We start from the raw sequence: 20051 nt of genomic DNA, 5'->3' as shown, positions 1-20051 counted from the left end.
TCATTTACTACTAGATGAAAATCAGCAAAATGTGTACATTTTTTATAGATGCTGCTCAGCCCGGCACTACGTTCATAACCAGTAAAAATGGCCATCAGACGAAGAACCCGTTACAGAAAGATCCACCTCCAACAACAGAGACAGAGAAGATTTCCCAGCCTGCCTCTACTCGTCCAAGACCTGACCACCTTCCCCTGGGATCCCCAGACCCCAGAGCCCACCCCCTCTACTTAGGAGTAGCATCTCGCACAGGTAAGTTAGTCTGAGACACAGCAAATAACAACCAAGTTCTTCACTGTGCATAAAAAGACAACATATACAAATGAGATTACATAAAGGTTATTTGTATTATTGATTGATTAATGTAAGAGATTTCATTAAAAACATCAGTAATACAAAAGTAACATGGATGTATCACCTATGTATAAGAGTACATCAGCCTTTGAGACTCATGATAGATTTTATCATTATTTTTAAGGCTGATTATGACTATTTAATTTTCTTTTCTCATGTCTTGAACATTCACTTTTTTTTTTCTGACATGGCAGTAAAACTCATGACTTATAGTAGTTCTGAGCCTCTCTGTCTCTATTTACCTTTTCTGTTTGCTCTTCTTTCTTATGATTTTCTCTAATTTCTGTTAACATACCGGCATTGTCTTTGTCCTTCAAGCCTTTGCTGTTGTTGCACATTTTATGAACCTTTTGTTCTTCTTGGAAAATGTTTGCAGTACTTTAAAAATGATCCAGTTCAAAATATACATAGTAACTATTCTAATGAAAACTTTACTTAATAGTTTGACTGAATCCTCTCTGTATTTCGATTCAATTATATTTGAATAGAAAGACATCTCATTCCGTTATACAGTAGTCCTCCTCAAGGATCAGTATGAGCAAGTCAGTGGTGGATGTCTACTGGGATTTAGGGTAAAATAAATCTATTAAAAAATTAAATTAAATTGCTCTCCCCTTTTGGAGATGGTCAATAGGTTACTGAAAATTCTCACCGAGAGCAGCATGTTCCCTGATCTTTCCTCTCTTTAACCCCTTCAGGTGGCAGAGACAGGACAGGCAGGGCAATAGTTGAACTCTATGGACACCACCAGGGATGGAGATCAGCTGTAACAAGCCAGGAGCTTTTCCAGATGCTGCTCTACTTCCGTACTATCACCAGGTAACATATCAGTAAATCATTGAATTAATTAAGGAAAAATTAATTAACCAGACTTGGAAAAACTGTTGTGTACTTAATAGCTTTTTTTTATCTCTGTATCTAGGAGGGAAATCAGAGAAGCTGGGATGACACTCATTTTTGATTCGAGGAAAACAAATCCTCAACCGCAGCTCTATAAGGCCTTGATGACGCTTCAAGTAAGAAGCACAGATATTTCCGCATTACAACTGCCTACAGCAGGTCACAGTTACCTGTTGTAAGGGTTTACTCCTGGCTGGAGTGCTGCTGTTTATGGGCGATTAATCCTGGGTGAAATATCAATGCTGAATAATGTAGCAGCTCCTGAGCATATCAGCATATCTAGACGTCCTCCGGTTTATTTAATAGTTATGTGTAATGTGACAAAAGATCTATTATTGTATAATATACAAGTTTGCTTTTATTAATTTGTTATACAATGTCTAGTGTTGATATCAGTTCAATTTGCTGACTGTGCTATTTATTTGTGGTCATCAATTAAAGGCTGTAACTCAAATAATGCATGAATGTAGTTAAGTAGGATTTATGGAGTGTAAACTGTTGCAGGAACAGACTCCCCAGGCAGTAAACAGTTTTGTGCTGCTGGTGGACAAGGAGAGCAGCCTTCGGCCAGAGAGGTGTCCCGGAATCCAGGTCAGCTTTTTCACTTTTTACAATCTTTATTATAAGACACTACAGGTGGAGAAATACCTCTGTTTGGTTTCCTATAAAGAGTAATTCATTTGAGTAGTCTATAAACTTCACTGATCTCTTTAAAGGTGTTTTAGCCATGCTAGTGGTGTGGTTATAGGGATGGCAATGTCAGTTAGTTTGTTGGCTCATTATTTTGGTCCAGACTAAAATATCTTGATAACACATTGATTAGCATAACAATTTGACATTCACGGTCCCCAGAGAATGAATTATATGACATTTTGAGTTTGTTTCCACTTCTCCAGTGAAACATATCAACATCGCCTGATCATCAACTTTAGGAGTCACGACAGGACTTCAGATGCATTTACTATCAGACATTTTTGCATTTAATAGGCTAAAATATTGACCAATTGTTAAACCAAATAGATGAAATACTTGTCGTGGTCTAAAAAGTAATGTACAGCAATTTTGGTGTTTTTGTGTGTTGGAATTTTAATTTTAAACTCCTGTCGATTTATGAGGACTATGGTTAACTTTTTCTCAGATCTCTGCCGGGTAAACTGAGACAGCTAGCTAGACTATCTATCTGTCCAACCTGAGTTTTCATGTTGCACGACTAAAACAACTTTTGAACGTACACACGTTCCACCAAAACAAGTTCCCTTCCAACGCTATTTTGCAGAGGCACCATGGCTCTGTCCGACGCTTAGCACCACCCAAGATGATTGGGATTGGTTTAAAGAAATGCCAATATACCAGAGCACATTTTTCTCCCATCCCGGAATGCTTCGTGGACTAGCCAGACCCTCCTCCGCAGCGCTGTGGAGGAAGGTCTGGCAATGCAAGACTGTGGTGAACAATGACGCAATATTCTCCCCGTTTTTCATTCTGTAGCTGTGAAAACACGTTGATGTTACTTTGACACTTGTTGCCTCAAAGCAGACTGAAGTGGTGACATCGATGAAAGCCTTGTTCAAGCTGGCGGAGGTGAGTCAGCTGAGCGCCCGCCTGGATGGCACGCTATCTCACAGCCACTGTGACTGGATAGAGCTGCACCAGGTGAGACACAGTCACATCAAAATCATTACCTGGCTCTCTCTCTTCTCTCCAGTCAGGTAGTGTAATAGTTGCCTCTTACTGCTCATGATTTACTCATGTCCACATCTTTCATTCTCTAGAAACTCTTCCCATTTGTGTCTGGTCTTCACGAGGCATCCAGCCTTCTTCTGAGAGCCATTAGTGAGTTAGAAAAGCCCCAGAGGACAGACACTGTACAGGTACCTTCATGCTGTCTTTTGACTGTTTACTTATGTTGTTATTTGGGCCTTGAAAGCTGGGTTTATCCTCAGTTATGTAACTCAGTCGTCACTGAAAATGCAGTGTGTGTTATGAGGATAATAACTTCTGTAGTTATATAAAAGTATTAGCGAATGCACATGAAATTGTTTATGTGAAGTATTTATTGTATAATTTGCTGATCTTTAAAATGTATTTTTTGTCAAATAGACTGTGCAGCAGTGCATGATGGACCAGAGGACTCTGATGAGGAATGTACTGGAGGACAGCAGATTGGTCAGCCTGCAGAGGGAGGGCGGGGCCATCTTGGCGAGGCTGAGGAAGGAGAGTGACCTCAGATACCCCCACTGCGAGGACCTCAGGTAAACTCCTGCTCTCGCCTGCTCATGTCTTTTTGGGGGTAAACTTGTTTAAATGACCTTTGATATCCTGTGATTAAATATTATAGCAGCTAGTAAATAAACCACTAGACTAAACATATTCCTGCCAATCACCACACCACAAATAAGTGGCAAAAATGATTAAATTATTAATTGTGTAAATTGTGCAGTTGCAGCACACTTTCATTATTTAATAGCAGGGGATTTAAGATACACAGGACAGAAACAAACATTCCATATTCTATTGTCTTTGTGATGACGACACACCATCATATTTGCACTATTTTGAGATCAAAATGTAGCCATAACACTCTCGACTTTGTACAAAAGCTGAAAAGCAAAAGTTAAATATTTTTGTGCCACAGTTTGCTGTCTTAAGCCAGTTGTTCCAAGCCTAGCTGTGTTATTGTTATGCATATGCTGCCTAATCCTCTTCTTCCAGAACACCAGTTATTCATTTACTCTGTTATATTTTTTTTTTCTTAAGCCTTTGATCTATCTTTTTCCTACATGCAGTGACGCAGTAGACTCGGTGAGCAGCCTGTACAACCACGTGGAGGAGCAGGCTCACATCCTCGTGCAGAGGTCCAACATGTCACTGGAACACCTGGAGTATCTGCTGCAACATAGAGAGGTGGAGGGACACTTCATGCAGGTGCATTGTGTTAATAGCTGACCATCAAATCTGCCTACTGATATTCAGATGAATGGCACTTATTTCAAAATATATTAGGTTTGGTAAGTGCAGTAATGGTTCTAAGGGACTATAAAAGACATTACAGTCTCTGGGTTCATGAAGGCCCAGTGATGTAATGATAACAAGTCAGCATGTGGATATGGTGATGAGTAGATCAAATGTCATTCATTGAATTTCAGGATTTTGCATTTGAATGGAAAATGAATTAAATATTTTGTTTAAATTAGAATCATCTGTTGTTGTTTTTCTCACATAAATCAGGGGACACAAAGTGAAACAGTTCAGTAATGTGAATAAATAGTGACAGTATGTATATGTTTGCCTGTGTTTTATGTCACTGCATACCACATTAAATATTTGTATGATAGTTAAGTTGCTTAGCTCTGGGTCGGCTATTTGTTGTTTACTAACACTTGAGGCCCGTTAGTGATGAAGACTTTATTAATTATATTTTTAATTGAGATATATATTGGCCAGATAAAAGAAGCAGACACTCTTCCACCCACCAACTCTCTACAACAGAATACTATATTAAGAAAGTGTAACAAGGTAAAACACACAGTACACACAGTTAAACTTATAATATTATAATTTATTTAATTTATTATTTATTATTATTATTATTATTATTAGATTAGGACTTTAAAAAGAAGTTACACATGTCCATGCCCATACTACTAAACACAATGTTATTTTGCTTCTGTCCCTGCAGATGCTACAATGGTTTAATGTAGAGGGAGAGCGCCACCTGCTGGAGGCTGAATCAGTCGAGGACTCTGGGGACCGAATGGAGCAGATCCTCAACAACTTCACTCGTTTCCTTATTGAAGCTAATGCAAGTCTACGTTTTCTTGTGGCTGTCATGAATTTGTGTCTCTGTTTGTCCACCTGTCTCAATCTCTCTCTCCCCATCCCCTCATCCTCCAGGACCGAAGGCACCACGCCATGACGTTAGTGTCAGAGGCAGAGCGACTCCAGCAGATTGGGCTCTCCTACCCAGAGACGGAGGCGTTTGGGACTCTAATCGGCACCTTCAAATCAGGCCTGGAGGACTTTCTGTGCAGGGCAGAGGCATGCGGCAGGGAGCTGCAGATCATGGTCAACGTGTGTGATTTTTGTGAGCAGGTTGGTGTCAGATATTTTATCAGCATTCAAAATTCAAGTATTCAAGATCACTATGCAGCTAGTGCTCTTAGCCCGTAGAAACATTTATTTGGCCCAGTTTGGGAACCAAGCCCACAAAAGACATCCCTTCCCCCAAAGAACTGACAACTCTGCTGAAGCTTTTCTGTGTGAACCCTTTATCAGAACATATATGGCATGAATGAGTTCTCTTTTTATATTACACATCATACAATAAAGAATTGTCTGAGTAGATTAGCATGATGATAAAAAAGTAAATTAGAACATGCACTTTTGTTTGTTTGTTTATATATGACAAAAGAAAACATCTGTAATCTCCAAACAGGCTACAGTTCTGGCCAGCGAATGCATTGAGTACCTGGACCAGACTCAATCCAGAATCCACACAATGCAAGACCATGACAAGACTACAACACCTGTCAATCACACAAACACTCAGCCAATGCAACACCAAAACCAAGACTCTGGGCCGAGCGCTGCATCCCTTTACCCATTTGATGTCCACGCACCACATGCTCCAAATGTTTTACTGTCAAGCAATGACACCTCCATCCTCCAGAATTTCCAAGATAGGTTCCTCCAGTTCAGCCCAGAGAGATTTCAGGAGGTGAAGGCCCAGGCCATTGCCCTACAGGGCTCCAGGGGGATGCAGGTCTGGAACGTAGCCTGGCTGAGATGCCAGGAGGCCAGGCAGCAGCTTCAGGAGAGGATGCAGGATGTGGAGGAGGTTTACCACCAACAGCTAGACTCTACCAGCTGTTGTGAACCTCATTATGTTGATGTGGTAAGCACTAACGTTCAGACAACGTCCCCCGGTGGCCAGAGTCTGGTGGTACAATCAACGCCCGGGCCTCTGCACCCACAGTGGGAGGGCATTGTGTCGAGAACGGTGGATTTAGGGAAGAGAAGGCCGATCCTGGGCAGCAACGACACTAACTCAACAACTGTAGCCTGCTGTAACATCAAACCTGAGGATCACAGTGATGCTGAAACCAGCCAGGGGTCAAAGGTCACGCCACAGTCACCTCACAGGTAACTTGTTGGTCCATTCATCTCACTTGATTTAATAGTTTACACTGTGTGAGATGATCACTATTAAACAAATCATTTAATAATAGGTCAGCAAGAAGAACAGAAAGAGAGACGAGGAGAAGACAGACAAGCAGAGCGAGGAGTGAGAGAGATGCCGCTGCTCTGTCTCAGTCCCACACTGTCGGCTGCCAGTGGTTTTCATGGGGACGAGGTCTTGGAGTGAGGTCGGTGAGTCAGGACTCGTGCACCACTGGATTAGCGACGGCAGGGTCATTCACTCCTCCAGAGCAGCAAGTTCGACCCCCGTCATCCTGCTCCCACCATGGTCAGCCGTCTTGTCGGATCCTCCAGGAGGCTCAGAAGTTCCAGATCTCCCGCCACGGGAGCTTCTGCTCAGAAGACTCCTGTATGAGCGACCGGGGGGCTGTAGGGGGTAACGGGATTTTATGCTGCAAACACTCGAGTCTCCCCATCGGGAGATATGAGGGGGCCTTTTGTTTGGCAGGTCCACAGGAGAGTGCCAGCAATGCCCTGTAAGTTTACTACATGTGGGTGAAATGTGCTTGCATTACAGATTGAGAAAAAGATATGTAATCAAATATTTGCTTTGCAAGATAATATTCTGAGTTAACATGCCTTTAATTTTAATAATCTTGTGAGTCTTACAATTTTTTTCGATTGCTAAACGACAGTGGGCACAACTGGAGTCACATGTGCAAAACGCTAACTACAGTCTGCACAGCAGCAGTTCATGTGGACCAAACTCTAGTTCGTTTTTCATTGCTTGAACACAGTTTTCAAAACTTTACACACTTATCCCATGACTTTAACCACAACGTGCACAACACTGTAGATTTACAGCACTTTGTTCAAATGCTAACACACTGCTGTCAAAACTGTTAACCACACATTCAAAACAGAATAGATTTCAATCTGGTGCCTATCAATCTTGTGCAGTGTTTGGCTGCACTGAGCCTGTTTTGCAGGTGATGTGAACTGTTTAGCTCAGGTGACTGTTGGTAGTGCAGACTGTAGTTTGAGTTTTGCACATGTGACTCCAGTTGTGCCCGCTGTCGTTTAGCAATCGGAAAAAACTGTAATGAGATTTCATGCACTCTTTACTGTCTCTAAGCTTCCAATGAAGTACTACAGGTACTGTTTCTTCTGATTCTCCTCACTTATCTTTTCTACTTGTCAACATGATGGATTATTGAACAGGCCTACCAGACACAGACCCTTTGTTTACAGTGACTGCTAATAATGAGATCTATACATCACAATGGAAAGTTAATGGGCTCAGTCATAAGTAGAGATATCCCAATTACATTTTTGGCTCATGATAACTCCTGATTTTGAGTCCTTTAAAATTCCCATATCATGCACATGCTTACAGGCTTTGATGTTCAAAAACTCTATTTCTCTTATACTGTCTGTCTAAATATACCTGTAAACACCCTCTGTCTGAAACGCTCCATTTTAGCACCTGTCTCTTTTAGCCCCCCCATCCGAAAAACCCAGTCTGCTTTGATTGGTCAACATATACGGGTCCTCCGTATCTGTGCTCTTAACATCTTTGCTCCGTCATTGCAGGAACTGTAGCTGCACTGTAGCGGCACTTTGTGACATCAAAACTGTACAAAAGTCCAGCACGGCTCAATTAAAGGCACCGTTTCTGAATACGGCTTTGTGCATTTCTCTGTGGATTGAGTGTTTTGATACTTTCACAGTATTTATATAGCACTTTCACCTACTATATAATCAAAAAAAGACATGGAAATCTTACTTTATACAATATGGGACCCTGAATATGCAATCCAATTATTGTATTTTAGTTGTAGGTTTTTTAACATAGAGTTGCCCAAACTACAGTATATATAGGCTATGGTAAGCCTACAGTAAACTTACTGAAGCACTGTAAACATCTGTCAGCAGAGTAGCTGCTATGTAGGATGGGGGTGGTGTTTTACTTGTCTGTGCCCAAGGGCCCATTCTCATAATCCATCCATACTTGGCATGTTTCATTTCTATCACTGTGCATGTAGAGAGAGTAAAATGACAGCATGTCACTGTATCATCTGCTGAAATATAAACGTAGTACATCTTCTCACCTTACTGCAGTGATGTACAGGTGTACTCCAGGACCCCTTGACATCACTGTTGGTTACAGGTGCCACAAAGCACACTTCTGACAACACCCATCACTGATTCTGGCTATGGTCAGAGCTAAAATAGGCTTGACATATTCACCCAGAGAGGGCAGCGAAACACTGCTTTTCAGCCTGGTATTGAATTACTCTTTAAATATTAGTTAAGTTCATTGGTGAATATCCTTTCATCACAAGCAGTTTTCAAAAGACAAAGCCTATGCAGATCAATTTCAGTACAACAGGAAATTAAATAATAAATAACTCTGCATCATTCAGCCAATAAAACAAAGCAAAGGGGAAAAGAGTAACATGGTGGTGAGAGATCCTGTGCAAAGACTATCAAGCCTAAAACACCCTAAACAATTTTCCTAATATTATTTGGTTTGTACAGATGCAGAAAAACTCCCAAATTAGGTATTCCAAGGATGATGACATGAAATAAGTTGTTTACAAATACTACTGTATAGATATATTATTGAAGAATATGTACTGCAGTGTACTAGGTAAAGGTCTGTGTTTGAAGTTAATAGATATTTGTTCTGTTTGTGTTATCAGGAGGCTGCAGCGTGTCCTGGAGGAGCTGGTGTTGACAGAGAGAGAGTATGTCCGCTCACTGGGCTACATCCTGACCCACTACCTCCCCCTGCTGGACAGACCGGACATCCCCCAGGACCTCAGGGGCAAGCGAGGTGTCATCTTCGGCAACCTAGAGAAGCTTTACGACTTCCACAGCCACTACTTTCTGCCCGAGCTGGAGGCCTGCCAGAGGGAGCCCGCCATGGTGGCGCGCTGCTTTCTCAGACATGTGAGTAGTACAGTAACTGTACAACTGTAATAAATATATATAGTATATTATTTTTATATGGAATGTTCATTATATTTATAAAGCATATTCATGGTTTTAGCTTAGTTTTTATCTGATTGTGTTTATTTCTATTTTTATTATTGTATAATTGAAATAACTTAAGAAATTTGCATTTTAACTGATGGCAAAATATCTAATTGTAATATACAAAATAGTCCCACCTTTCTTCTCAAGATGTGAAGAGACCAGAAGTTGACATGTACAGTAGCAGGATTTCAGTCATATGATCATGATAGATTATTAGTATTATTATGTGATTATTGCAGATATATATGACTACTAAGAGTTAAAGTTGGCTTATAAATAACATACATTTTCTAAGATGGTTTAACTTTCCACAGAGTGATAGTTTCGGCCTGTACGCTCTGTACAGTAAGAACAAACCTCTGTCAGACGCCCTGATCCTGCACCGTCGCCATGACATCTTCAAGGTCAGTTTATGTGTCCTGTCTTTTTCTTAACTGAAAAATACGAGCGGATGTTTTACAGCCCTTTCCTTTTGCTTTTACACTTTGCAAGCTCGGACATTTTATCTGTACACCACCCTAATTTTTCATTTTAGTAGGTTCAAAGTTACATTTTCAACTGGCTGCAGTAGTCATTACACCCCGAACCCTGGAAGTGTTAGTGCCACGCTTTACCTTTCCAGCTTTACAGTCCCACTTTGTTTCCCCTCATAGAAGAAGCAGCAGGAGCTGGGGGACATGATGGACCTTTCATCCTACCTGCTGAGGCCTATCCAGAGGATCAGCAAGTACAGCCTCCTTCTGCAGGACATGCTGGCTCTGGCTGGCTCATACACACCAAAAGACATGATCCAGGAAACACTGCTCGCATCTAGTGTGTGCGCGCAAAGTGTGTGTGGCCCGAGTTCGTTTGTGCCTGATCTGACGAGCAGTGAGAGGGAGCGGGAGAGGACTGAGATCCAAGCTGCTGCAGACCTGGTTCGGTTTCAGATGCGCCACGGCAACGATTTGCTCACCATGGACGCCATCCAGGAGTGTGATGTAAGATATTCAAATGACAAATAAGATCTACTTGATATCCAGCAGTTAATAGTGTTTTTTCTTTCTGCTCTGCCGTACATTTCTCTGCTCTATCAGGTAAATTTAAAAGAGCAGGGCCAGCTCATTCGCCAGGACGAGTTCACAGTTTTCTTTAAGAAGAAGAAATGTGTTCGTCGCATCTTTCTCTTTGAAGATCTCATCCTCTTCAGCAAGACCAAGAGGACAGATATTGGCAACGATGTTTATGTCTACAAGCAATCATTCAAGGTCTGCACACATCCTTGTTGAGCTGTACTAATATACAGTATATTCTATTACACAGGCGTTTTCCAATAGTTTGGATGCAAAGCTCCTATTATGCAAAGCTTGAAGTGAAGCCATAACATCTAACCACATATTATTATTTCAATCAGTGCAATTTCTGTGTGTCTCTCTGTGTTTTCTCTCCCAGACAAGCGACATTGGGATGACCCACAACTCAAGTGTGAGCAGCTTGTGTTTTGAGATCTGGTTCCGCAGGAGAAAAAGAGAGGACACCTACACCCTGAAGGCCTCCAGCATGGAGCTGAAGAAAGCCTGGACCACTGACCTGGAGAAGATTCTGTGGGATCAGGCCGCTCACAGTCGAGGTACTAACAACAACAACACAACAACATATCTTAATTATAAAGCACTTTTACAGTTTACAAAAGGCTTTACAGGAAAAAAAAAAAAAAAAAAAAGATTGTGAATACACTATACATTCCAGAGCTGCGTATGCAGGAGAGGGTGTTCATGGGAATGGGCCGCAAACCTTTTATGGACATTCAACCCAGTGATGCTGCCATCTGTGACCGAGCCGTGAACTGCGCTCTGCCAGGGAGAAGTAAGGCACACACAAAACAATTCTTTATACTTCAACATTTTACACTTCAAACTAAGTTCAGTATCACTTTAATAACAATACATCAACAGCTTTTAGTATGTGTTAGGATTTAATGTTATCTGGTACAGCAGGACCTCACATGACCATGTTTGTGCCCCATCATTCCTGTTAGTTAATGAGGATTTTATTTACCAAATTACTTGTAGGTATGTGGGCTTGTCTAACTTTATCTTCTTCTTTCATAAAATGGTTCATTATAGCAAGAAAACACAACTGCACAGACTCCCAAATTGAAAAAAAATTATCTAAACCATTTGGAAAATAACAAAGGCAAATGTGAAAACCATCACGGTTGAAAGTGTCTATTATATTCTCCGGACTACTGTAGTTTTATACTGTACATGTATTGTGTGTTTTGCAATATAATACATTTCATGTATATTCCCTTATTTTTAATTTAAAAGATACATTTAAATAAAATAGGTGGTCTGGATAGTACCTGAATTGTGGATTTTCTTGGGAATTAATTAGATTTTTTTCTGGTAAATAATAACATTGACAATGTTTTTAGCCATTACAGTATCATAGCCATAGTATCTCAACAACTATTGGATGAATTGGCACAACATTTGGTACATACATTTGTAGTCATCATGGGATCAATCCTGCTGAATTTGGTGATCCCATGACTTTTCCTCTAGCGGCACAATGTGGTTCACATTTGTGTTTGGTAGTGAAATATCTCAGCTGTTGGATGGATTGCCATTAAATTCGATACGTTCAGACATTCATCTTCCCCTCTGTCATCTAGCACCATCATCAGGTTAATATTTCAATTTTTATGACCAAATACCCACAAAACTAATTCCCATCAGCCTCAGCTCAAATGTTAGCATGCTAAAACGCTAAACTAAAATGATGAACATGGTAAACATTATACTTCCTCCTAAGTATTAGCATGGTTATATTGTGAGCATGTTAGCATTTTGCTTAAAGCACTGCTGTGTATAGCCTCACAGAGCGGCTAGCATGGCTGTAGAATCTTAGCCTTGTTTTCGATTTTTTTTTTAGATCTTTTACATTTTGTTGTTGTGTTTAACTAAGCAAAACTAGTAACTAAAATCCCAAAACACTATTTTTTTCTGAAATAACTGCTTTTGCCCTCACTGCTCAGTGCTCACTGACCCAGCCCATTAATGTTTCATTGATGACACCGATCTATGTGTGTCGTCAGTTCCTGTGGCCTGTTGTTCACACAGGAGCTTAGACTATCCACGACCACACTCCATTGGCTCTGGCAGCACCGCCTCCACCACCCTCAGCCAATCATCTTCCTCCTCTGGCCGGGGCTCGCTGCCCCCTGCTGGTTATCCCGGGAACCTGTCGCAGGGGGTGGAGAACAGTCCTGCTGTCTGCTCCTCCCCTGAGGCTGTGACTGAAAATGAACTTAACAATCAGCATCTTCATCGTAACTGTGAACAATGGAAAAGTCATCATCCACTGAGTGAGTTTGAAAAATATGTTTTATTTTTTTGACAGATAACAGAAGGGTCTGCTTGCAGTTGACTTCTTAGCTCAATATGACTGCGAAGAAATCCAGTGAACATGTTAATATGATTATCATCCTAAAGTTATATGACATTTGAATGCGAGAAGGAATTTTAAAGGGGTGATAATATGCAAAACCGAGTTTACTTTGTCATAGTTGAATTACGACAGTTCGGTGGGTAAAATAGGCATACATAGAACCTCAAAGTCCCATTGACACCTCTTTCCTATGCAAATCTCACAATTTGAAACTGCCGCTGAAAATGGGCGAATCTCAACAAAGCCAGTAGTTGACATCAACTCAGGTGGCTGTACCTTATTTGGCTCTAGTCTATACCTTTGTCACGCCCCAAATGTACATACAAACCACTGGTCTGTGACCAGCTGGTGTTCTGAATGTTGGTTGCGCAGATCTTAGACACTTTATACATTGTTCGTCTGCTATTTCATTACTAAATTCACTTCTGAGACTTTGTTATGCGAAAAAATCAACTATGTAGAGCTCAAATATGGGCCGTTTGACAAAAATTGATGGCTAATTGCAAATTTGGTTCGACTGTGTCGGAGTTCAGGCAGGTGCCTGTCGGGGTCGATGGCTTGCCGCCCGGCCTGTCCACCTTCACAGACCCCGCTGTGAGCTGGCTGGAGCTCTATCAGGAGACTGCCGGACAAGAGGCGTTTATTTCCCCGATCGTTTGTTTAAATAACTCAACACATATCCATTATAAGATTAATTGGAACCTGTGGTTTTTTGAAGTTATAATGCTCCTCAAGAGATTGCGGGCGTTAACAAGCTCGCTGACTCGCTGTGTCCCATTCTGATCAGTGCTGCTGTATATAGGAGAAAGCAGAGAGGGGAGGGGCTGCTACTCAGTCACAGAACAGAAGAAAGAAGTGACTGTTTTGGCGGACACAAGAGAGAAATACCTTTGCGTGCTCGCCGGACAATACTGGCATCTTTTCTACAGAAAGTCGCCAGATTTGTCGCTAGTCACTTTTTTGAAAAAAAGTTGCTAAGGGGGTCTGAAAAGTCTCTAAATCTAGCGACAAAGTTGCTAAGTTGGCAACACTGCTCTGCAGCTTCACTCAGCTCGTTGTAAAGAGGGGTGGGGCTGTGTGTGTGTGTGTGTGTGTGTGTGTGTGTGTGTGTGTGTGTGTGTGTGTGTGTGTGTTTGCCTTTAAGGACCCCCTTGAAAACGAGATGCTACATCTCAAGGGGTTATTCCTAATAAAGAATTTCCTGTTAGTGTGTGTGTGTGTGTGTGTGTGTGTGTGTGTGTGTGTATGTCGCTTGACCAATCAGCGCGCAGCTCATCTAAATATTCATGAGCATACCATATAAGGGCGAAAACCTCTCGTTTCAATCCAGGGCCATAGAACAGCACCCGGGCCATTTTCAGCCCAACCAATGTTACATACCCTATTTGGAGACCTTAAAGGTGCTCTAAGCGATGTTGGGTGACATTACTTCTTGTTGACGTTCAAAGTATTTTCAAACAAAACGGAGACTAGTTCGCTCCTCCCTCCTCCTCATCCGGTCCCCTCCCCCTCCCTTCTGTGCTTCATTGTTTCAAGTATGTTTCTGCTTTAGCGGACAGCACTGAATCATCTGGAGAATGCATCAATCTCTATAGCAGCTCAGACCGCAACTGCCTGTCTGCCATTGGTGGAGATGTAGTGGACGACTCCTCCTTGAATGTATCCCAGAGTTCAAATCCTCACCCACCACTTTGTCGGACCCCCAGTCTGAGGAGAGACGGCTCACCAGCAATTAGCAGAAAGAAACCAAGTGTTGCCCCCAAACCTCCACATCTGGCTAATGCTCAGGTACAGTTAAGGTGTAACAAAATTACCTGAATTGTATGTATGAGATAATGACAATGGATCAAGACTCAATCATCTGTTGTTTCTCTAATGATAGCAGGTGTGGTGGTTTGAAAAAGGTCTGAATGTATGCCAGTGTCAAATTAAAAGCCTAAATACTAAACTCTGTTCCTGAAAACCAATATACCCAAAACAGATGAATCAGTATTATTAATCAATAACTCATGTTGTGGAGTTGTTTTTTGCCATTTTATTGAAGTATAGCCTAATATTTTATTTGATATCTTGCATTGCAGGGTGATGACATTATAATCGGAAAATCAACAGAAGTTTAACCCTGGATTCCCTGCAGGAGGTAAGAATGTAAAATGTTAAATTAACATACAGTTAATGTGAAAATTATATAAAATAAATAAAGATATCCCAGGTGAAAAAGAATTCTATTAAAAATATACTTTAATAAAGTGTACTAAGTATATTTTCTAAATTGTGTACTATTTTCGTCAAATCCAAGTATAGTTAAGTGTATTCAATTATGTATTAACTTCAACTTAACATCTATTTGACTACACTTCAAGTGTAAATAGTATACTAAAATGGAACAACTTTTTTTAAACTTCAAGTGCACTAAAATTCACTAATGAAAATCAAGATTTATGAGCAATTAAGCACACTTACAGTACAATTGCATTGTATTGCCATTCTTATTGAAATACACTTAAAAAAGCATTGCAGCGCAACTTATAGTTGTGTTTAAGTATATTTTGTGCATACTGCTATCATACTTATAATTACTATAAACTGTTAATTTAGTATCCCTCTGTGATATTTCAAGTGATCTACAAATGCACTTCATAACTATATTTAGTGCTTTTAAAGTGTCCCACTATGACAATAATAATGTGTTTGAAGTGAAGTTCAATTACAACCTAAACATCATAAACACATACTTTCAGTGCAATGTTATTAAATTGTTTGAAGTATATTTCATCTGTACTTTTATCCCCATTTTGTTATACTTAAGCATGAATGTTGCTATTACACTACAAGTGTATTATGTTACAATTCAGTTCAAGTGCATTACATCAACAGATTATAAATTGCATTTCAGAAAAGGATCTTTATTATTGACACAAAAGTAAAACACAAAAGCAGATATTGGCAAAAGCAGGAACCTTGAACAGTTAAGGCAGCGTCAAGAGAAAAAAAAAAAAAAAGAATATGAGCAATATCCGTTGTGCATGGACATACACGCCGCTGTGGACAATGTCTTGCAAGCGGTTTCAGGAAAGTGGCGCCAGTGTTTGTTTGTGTGTGTCGGCCCACCCCCGCTAACCTCCAACCTGCAGAGGAACAGAAGAAAGTAGCTGCACCTTCACCAAAATGAAGGCTGAAAAACAGAACTATTATGGTAAAAATATTTACTTGCCATGTGGCAGATAGCCACATAGATATAGATAGATATAATTTGTTATTATTTAAATGTAATATTTAGTTTTTAATAAATAATTGTTAACAGCAGTACAGAGTCTGCAGTCTATTGCACAAACACTCGAGTAATAATGCAAACATTTGACGGTCAGTACCAATTGCCTGGGGGTATATACGTGCCACAAACGGCAATTCCACAACTGTACAACAGCGTGAAAGACGACATAGCCTACTAAAGGAGATCAAAGACATATTGTGGATATTTAAAATATCTTCCAGTTCTAGTGTTAAAAATTCCTTAGAAATAAAAGTTTATTGATCTTTGAAAAAGTGTACATGCATTATTATGCCATTATCATTATATTAGATGAAAATGGTCTCAGGACGACAAGATTATGGTTTATCACAATAATTTCTGGGACAATTTATCGTCCAGCAAAACTTGTTATCGTGACAGGCCTAGTCTCTTTATACTGGACCAATGTCGAAGACCGTTGTTCCCATCAGTAACAACAACAGAGGAACATAGGGTCCAAGTTGAAAAACCCGAAGTTACCCTTTAAATTGTGCACTCTGTTTTCAAAGTAGTTTTTCAAATGACAAAAAATATTAACACTGTGTTAAAAAAAAAAGAAATTCCATCTGGTATAACAGTACCAAAGATGCCTGTTGGTCTTTAATGAAGGAGTCTGTTTTCTCTAGAGAAAACTTTTGCTTGGTTTGCAAAAGGTTATTTCCATGCAGCTCCATGCAAATCCTGTCCAGTTAATTCAAACAAAAAAAAACTAGTCCAAAGAGTACAGCCATACCAACAATGCCTTTAGGGACAACTACGCTGTTTGGTTGACGGCGCAGTCTCTCTGAACCCTTTCACTGGAAGAGCCTGTTTTTTAGAGCAAGTGCTTTGTTGGTAAGTTTCCCTCCATCAAGTTCCATGCAAATCTTTTGGATCGAAGGCGAGAAGCAGCTGAAGTTCAGGGCATACTGTACATTAGTCCAAATAGCGTAGCAACAGGTAATGCTACATTATAAAGATCTTGCAACATCTTGATGCCTTCAAGGACAATACCAATGTCCCCTGGTTCATCACTTGAAGCTTGTTCTTTAACAACATAAATCCCAACACTGGTTTCTTCAATGGCCTCGTTGATGCCTTCATCCATGCCCTATTAAAAAAAAAAAAAAAAGGCAGTCAATAAGACCAATCGAGAAACAAATACACAAGTATTAAATCATAAGGGAATAGTAAGTAGGGCTAACGATTTTAGAAAATAATGTAATTGCGATTTTTTTCCACAAATATTGTGATTGCAATTTAATATGCAATAATTTTTTAAGCTCTTTGTCTTCTGTATTATTCAACAAAGACAAGTAATACATCCTTGTATAGTATGAATAACACAAGATTAGATAGATTAAACAAACTGTTATTTCCTGGAGGCCAGGTCTGGATGTGATGATGAAATTAGGTGATTCATGAATTTATATGAATGACATCTTTTATTTAACTACTTCAATCACAGTAGTATTTGAGCACTGACCAAGCTTGGTGTAAACGTTCATATGAAAGTCAGAAACAAATCACACAAACTAAAGTGCAAATTGCAAAAATATGTGGCTTTACCACACTTAGTAGTACTTAGATTATTTAATTATTATTAACTGTAATAAACATATATAAACATGTGGATTGCATTGTTTTTTTAAACACTACACTTCGAAGTCAACTACTGGTGTACACTGTCATATGGGTACATATTTCTCTAAGAATATTACAACATGGTTAGTACAAAGGTACTAGCCTTGCTGTCAACTTCAAATCACGTAGGAAAGAGATTGACAGTAAAGACAAAGAAAGATACAAATATGAAGATAAGTAAGAAAATAAATAGAGGAAAGGTTCAAACTGAGACAAAAAGATGAATATAGTAGGAGAAAGATGAAAACTAAGTAGACGTTGGGCCTTACAATTTGTATGCCGTTCTTGCCAATAAATTGTGGTATGTAAAACATTTTACATAACATTTCCACAATTCTAAAATCTTATAATTTTTCAAAAAAAGAAATAACACTAAACAACCAGTTGGTGTTTTAATAATTCTGATACTGTTAAAGTTTAAAATGGCGATATCTGTGAGAGTAGGTCCATTTTCATTTGTAAACAATTGAGAAACAAATAAATGTTTCCATCTGTAACTTTCAATTATTTTAGGAAATATACAAAGAAAAAAGAAATATGACAGTACTTACCACTATAAAGCATTTGATTGTATATGCTGTTCAAATAGGATCCTATGAAAGAAAACATTTAGAATCAGTGAGGTGAACCAAGCACATTGACTCAATAATTAAAAGACCACACAAAATAAAGCACACAACAAAGACACAACGGTGGGCTAAAATCCAGTTTGAGTCCGACCTTAAAAACGCTGCGTGAGAGAGATTTAGGAAAATGACATGATAAACAAAGAGTTCCCTGCCCCGATACATTTTCATGTCAGCAGCACCCTCCCGCATATAACCCCCACACACACACACACACACACACACACACACACACACACACACACACACACACACACACACACACACACACACACACACACACACACACACACACACACACACACACACACACACACACACACACACACACACACACACACACACAGTAACTGAATAACCAACAGCTTTAGCTACAACACACGTTCGTTCTTACCCGACGTTACATTGAACTTGTAAGCCTGTGGTCTTAGCAAGCTAACCTTAGCTATTAGCAAACCAACATATAACGTTATGCCCAAACAACTCGACGGACCATTTTTTTGTTACATAAAGTAACGTTACAACAGCATCAATGTAATCTAAATGTTGCGAACTAAACCCGACCACTTAACACTCATTCTTATGAGGCTGACTGGCTCCTCTTCACCGGTTGCCATTAACATTACGTTAGCTACATTGAAATACCGTGGAGCAGGACCGTCAGGGGGAGAAACCCAATTATTAATGCTAAACTAAGTAGTTACTAGTTAGTGATGGTATTAGCTAACTTAGTTACAAGAAAACCAATATATTTATAGAATGCACAAACAAGTGAACGGACTTTTGTAACTGTTACATGCAGTACAAAACATTAAAGCTAGCTACATTGAAATACCGTGGAGCAGGACCGTCAGGGGGAGAAACCCAATTATTTATGCTAACTAAGTAGTTACTAGTTAGTGATGGTATTAGCTAACTTAGTTACAAGAAAACCGATATATTTAGAGAATGCACAAACAAGTGAACGGGCTTTTGTAACTGTTACATGCAGTACAAAACATTATGAACATGAACAAAATCATTTTGATTGATGTTAACTTACATTTTCGTGAAGGAGACAACACATGGCTGCTGTAGAATTAATTCTGCACGCAGTCAACACATGCTCAACATTCTTCTTCACATTCTTCTTGTTTTGGCGATGTCCTTGTTGAAACAGTTATTATAGACAGTATATAAACGGTTGGTGTCTGTGCGCGTGAAGTGCCACCCACACTTCCTGGCGCCATTTGATTCAAATATACCATTTCCGGTAGTGACCAAACTTAATTCGATCATTTAAAATGTTCAATTCAATCAATTTCAAAAACAACTGAAGTCTACATGATTGAACCATGTTCTTGAAAGGAATATAAATGAATTGCGTATCATATTCTAAATTAATTTTTTTGTAAATTCAAAGACCTGCTATTTCCCATTTTTTCAGTGTACTTTGATATGCTAATAAAAGTAAACTTATATTTAGTGCACTTTGTTTACAGTGTACTAAGATTACACTACTGATGAAGTGAAATTAGTGTACACTTTCAAAAATTATACTAACTCTGTATTAAAAATAAGTGTACTTACTATAAGTACACTAAGTAACCACTATACATTTTTGTATTTTAACATATTTTATTAAGGTACTCTGATATGCCACT

At 39.5% G+C, this 20051-nt stretch overlaps 1 protein-coding gene across 1 annotated transcript in view; it reads left to right on the top strand.

The window, feature by feature from the left end:
• Nucleotides 1-20051, top strand: part of LOC114558550 (uncharacterized) — a 33326-nt gene that overhangs the window by 11882 nt on the left and 1393 nt on the right. Inside the window, exons 4-24 of the mRNA XM_028582611.1 lie at nucleotides 49-252; nucleotides 1053-1173; nucleotides 1277-1370; nucleotides 1759-1845; nucleotides 2791-2907; nucleotides 3027-3125; nucleotides 3355-3506; nucleotides 4041-4179; nucleotides 4934-5056; nucleotides 5149-5346; nucleotides 5690-6396; nucleotides 6483-6929; nucleotides 9099-9348; nucleotides 9750-9839; nucleotides 10089-10415; nucleotides 10512-10682; nucleotides 10867-11044; nucleotides 11164-11280; nucleotides 12515-12784; nucleotides 14420-14655; nucleotides 14949-15007. Coding sequence (XP_028438412.1) covers nucleotides 49-252; nucleotides 1053-1173; nucleotides 1277-1370; nucleotides 1759-1845; nucleotides 2791-2907; nucleotides 3027-3125; nucleotides 3355-3506; nucleotides 4041-4179; nucleotides 4934-5056; nucleotides 5149-5346; nucleotides 5690-6396; nucleotides 6483-6929; nucleotides 9099-9348; nucleotides 9750-9839; nucleotides 10089-10415; nucleotides 10512-10682; nucleotides 10867-11044; nucleotides 11164-11280; nucleotides 12515-12784; nucleotides 14420-14655; nucleotides 14949-14987 — 4166 coding nt within the window. The 3' untranslated portion in view covers nucleotides 14988-15007. The remainder of the gene's footprint in view (nucleotides 1-48; nucleotides 253-1052; nucleotides 1174-1276; nucleotides 1371-1758; nucleotides 1846-2790; nucleotides 2908-3026; nucleotides 3126-3354; nucleotides 3507-4040; nucleotides 4180-4933; nucleotides 5057-5148; nucleotides 5347-5689; nucleotides 6397-6482; nucleotides 6930-9098; nucleotides 9349-9749; nucleotides 9840-10088; nucleotides 10416-10511; nucleotides 10683-10866; nucleotides 11045-11163; nucleotides 11281-12514; nucleotides 12785-14419; nucleotides 14656-14948; nucleotides 15008-20051) is intronic.

The sequence above is a fragment of the Perca flavescens genome, chromosome 7 (assembly GCF_004354835.1).
Source record: "Perca flavescens isolate YP-PL-M2 chromosome 7, PFLA_1.0, whole genome shotgun sequence".
Lineage (NCBI taxonomy): Eukaryota > Metazoa > Chordata > Actinopteri > Perciformes > Percidae > Perca > Perca flavescens.
The sequence above is the reverse complement of the archived record's forward strand: the minus strand, read 5'-3'. Positions and strand labels throughout refer to the sequence as shown.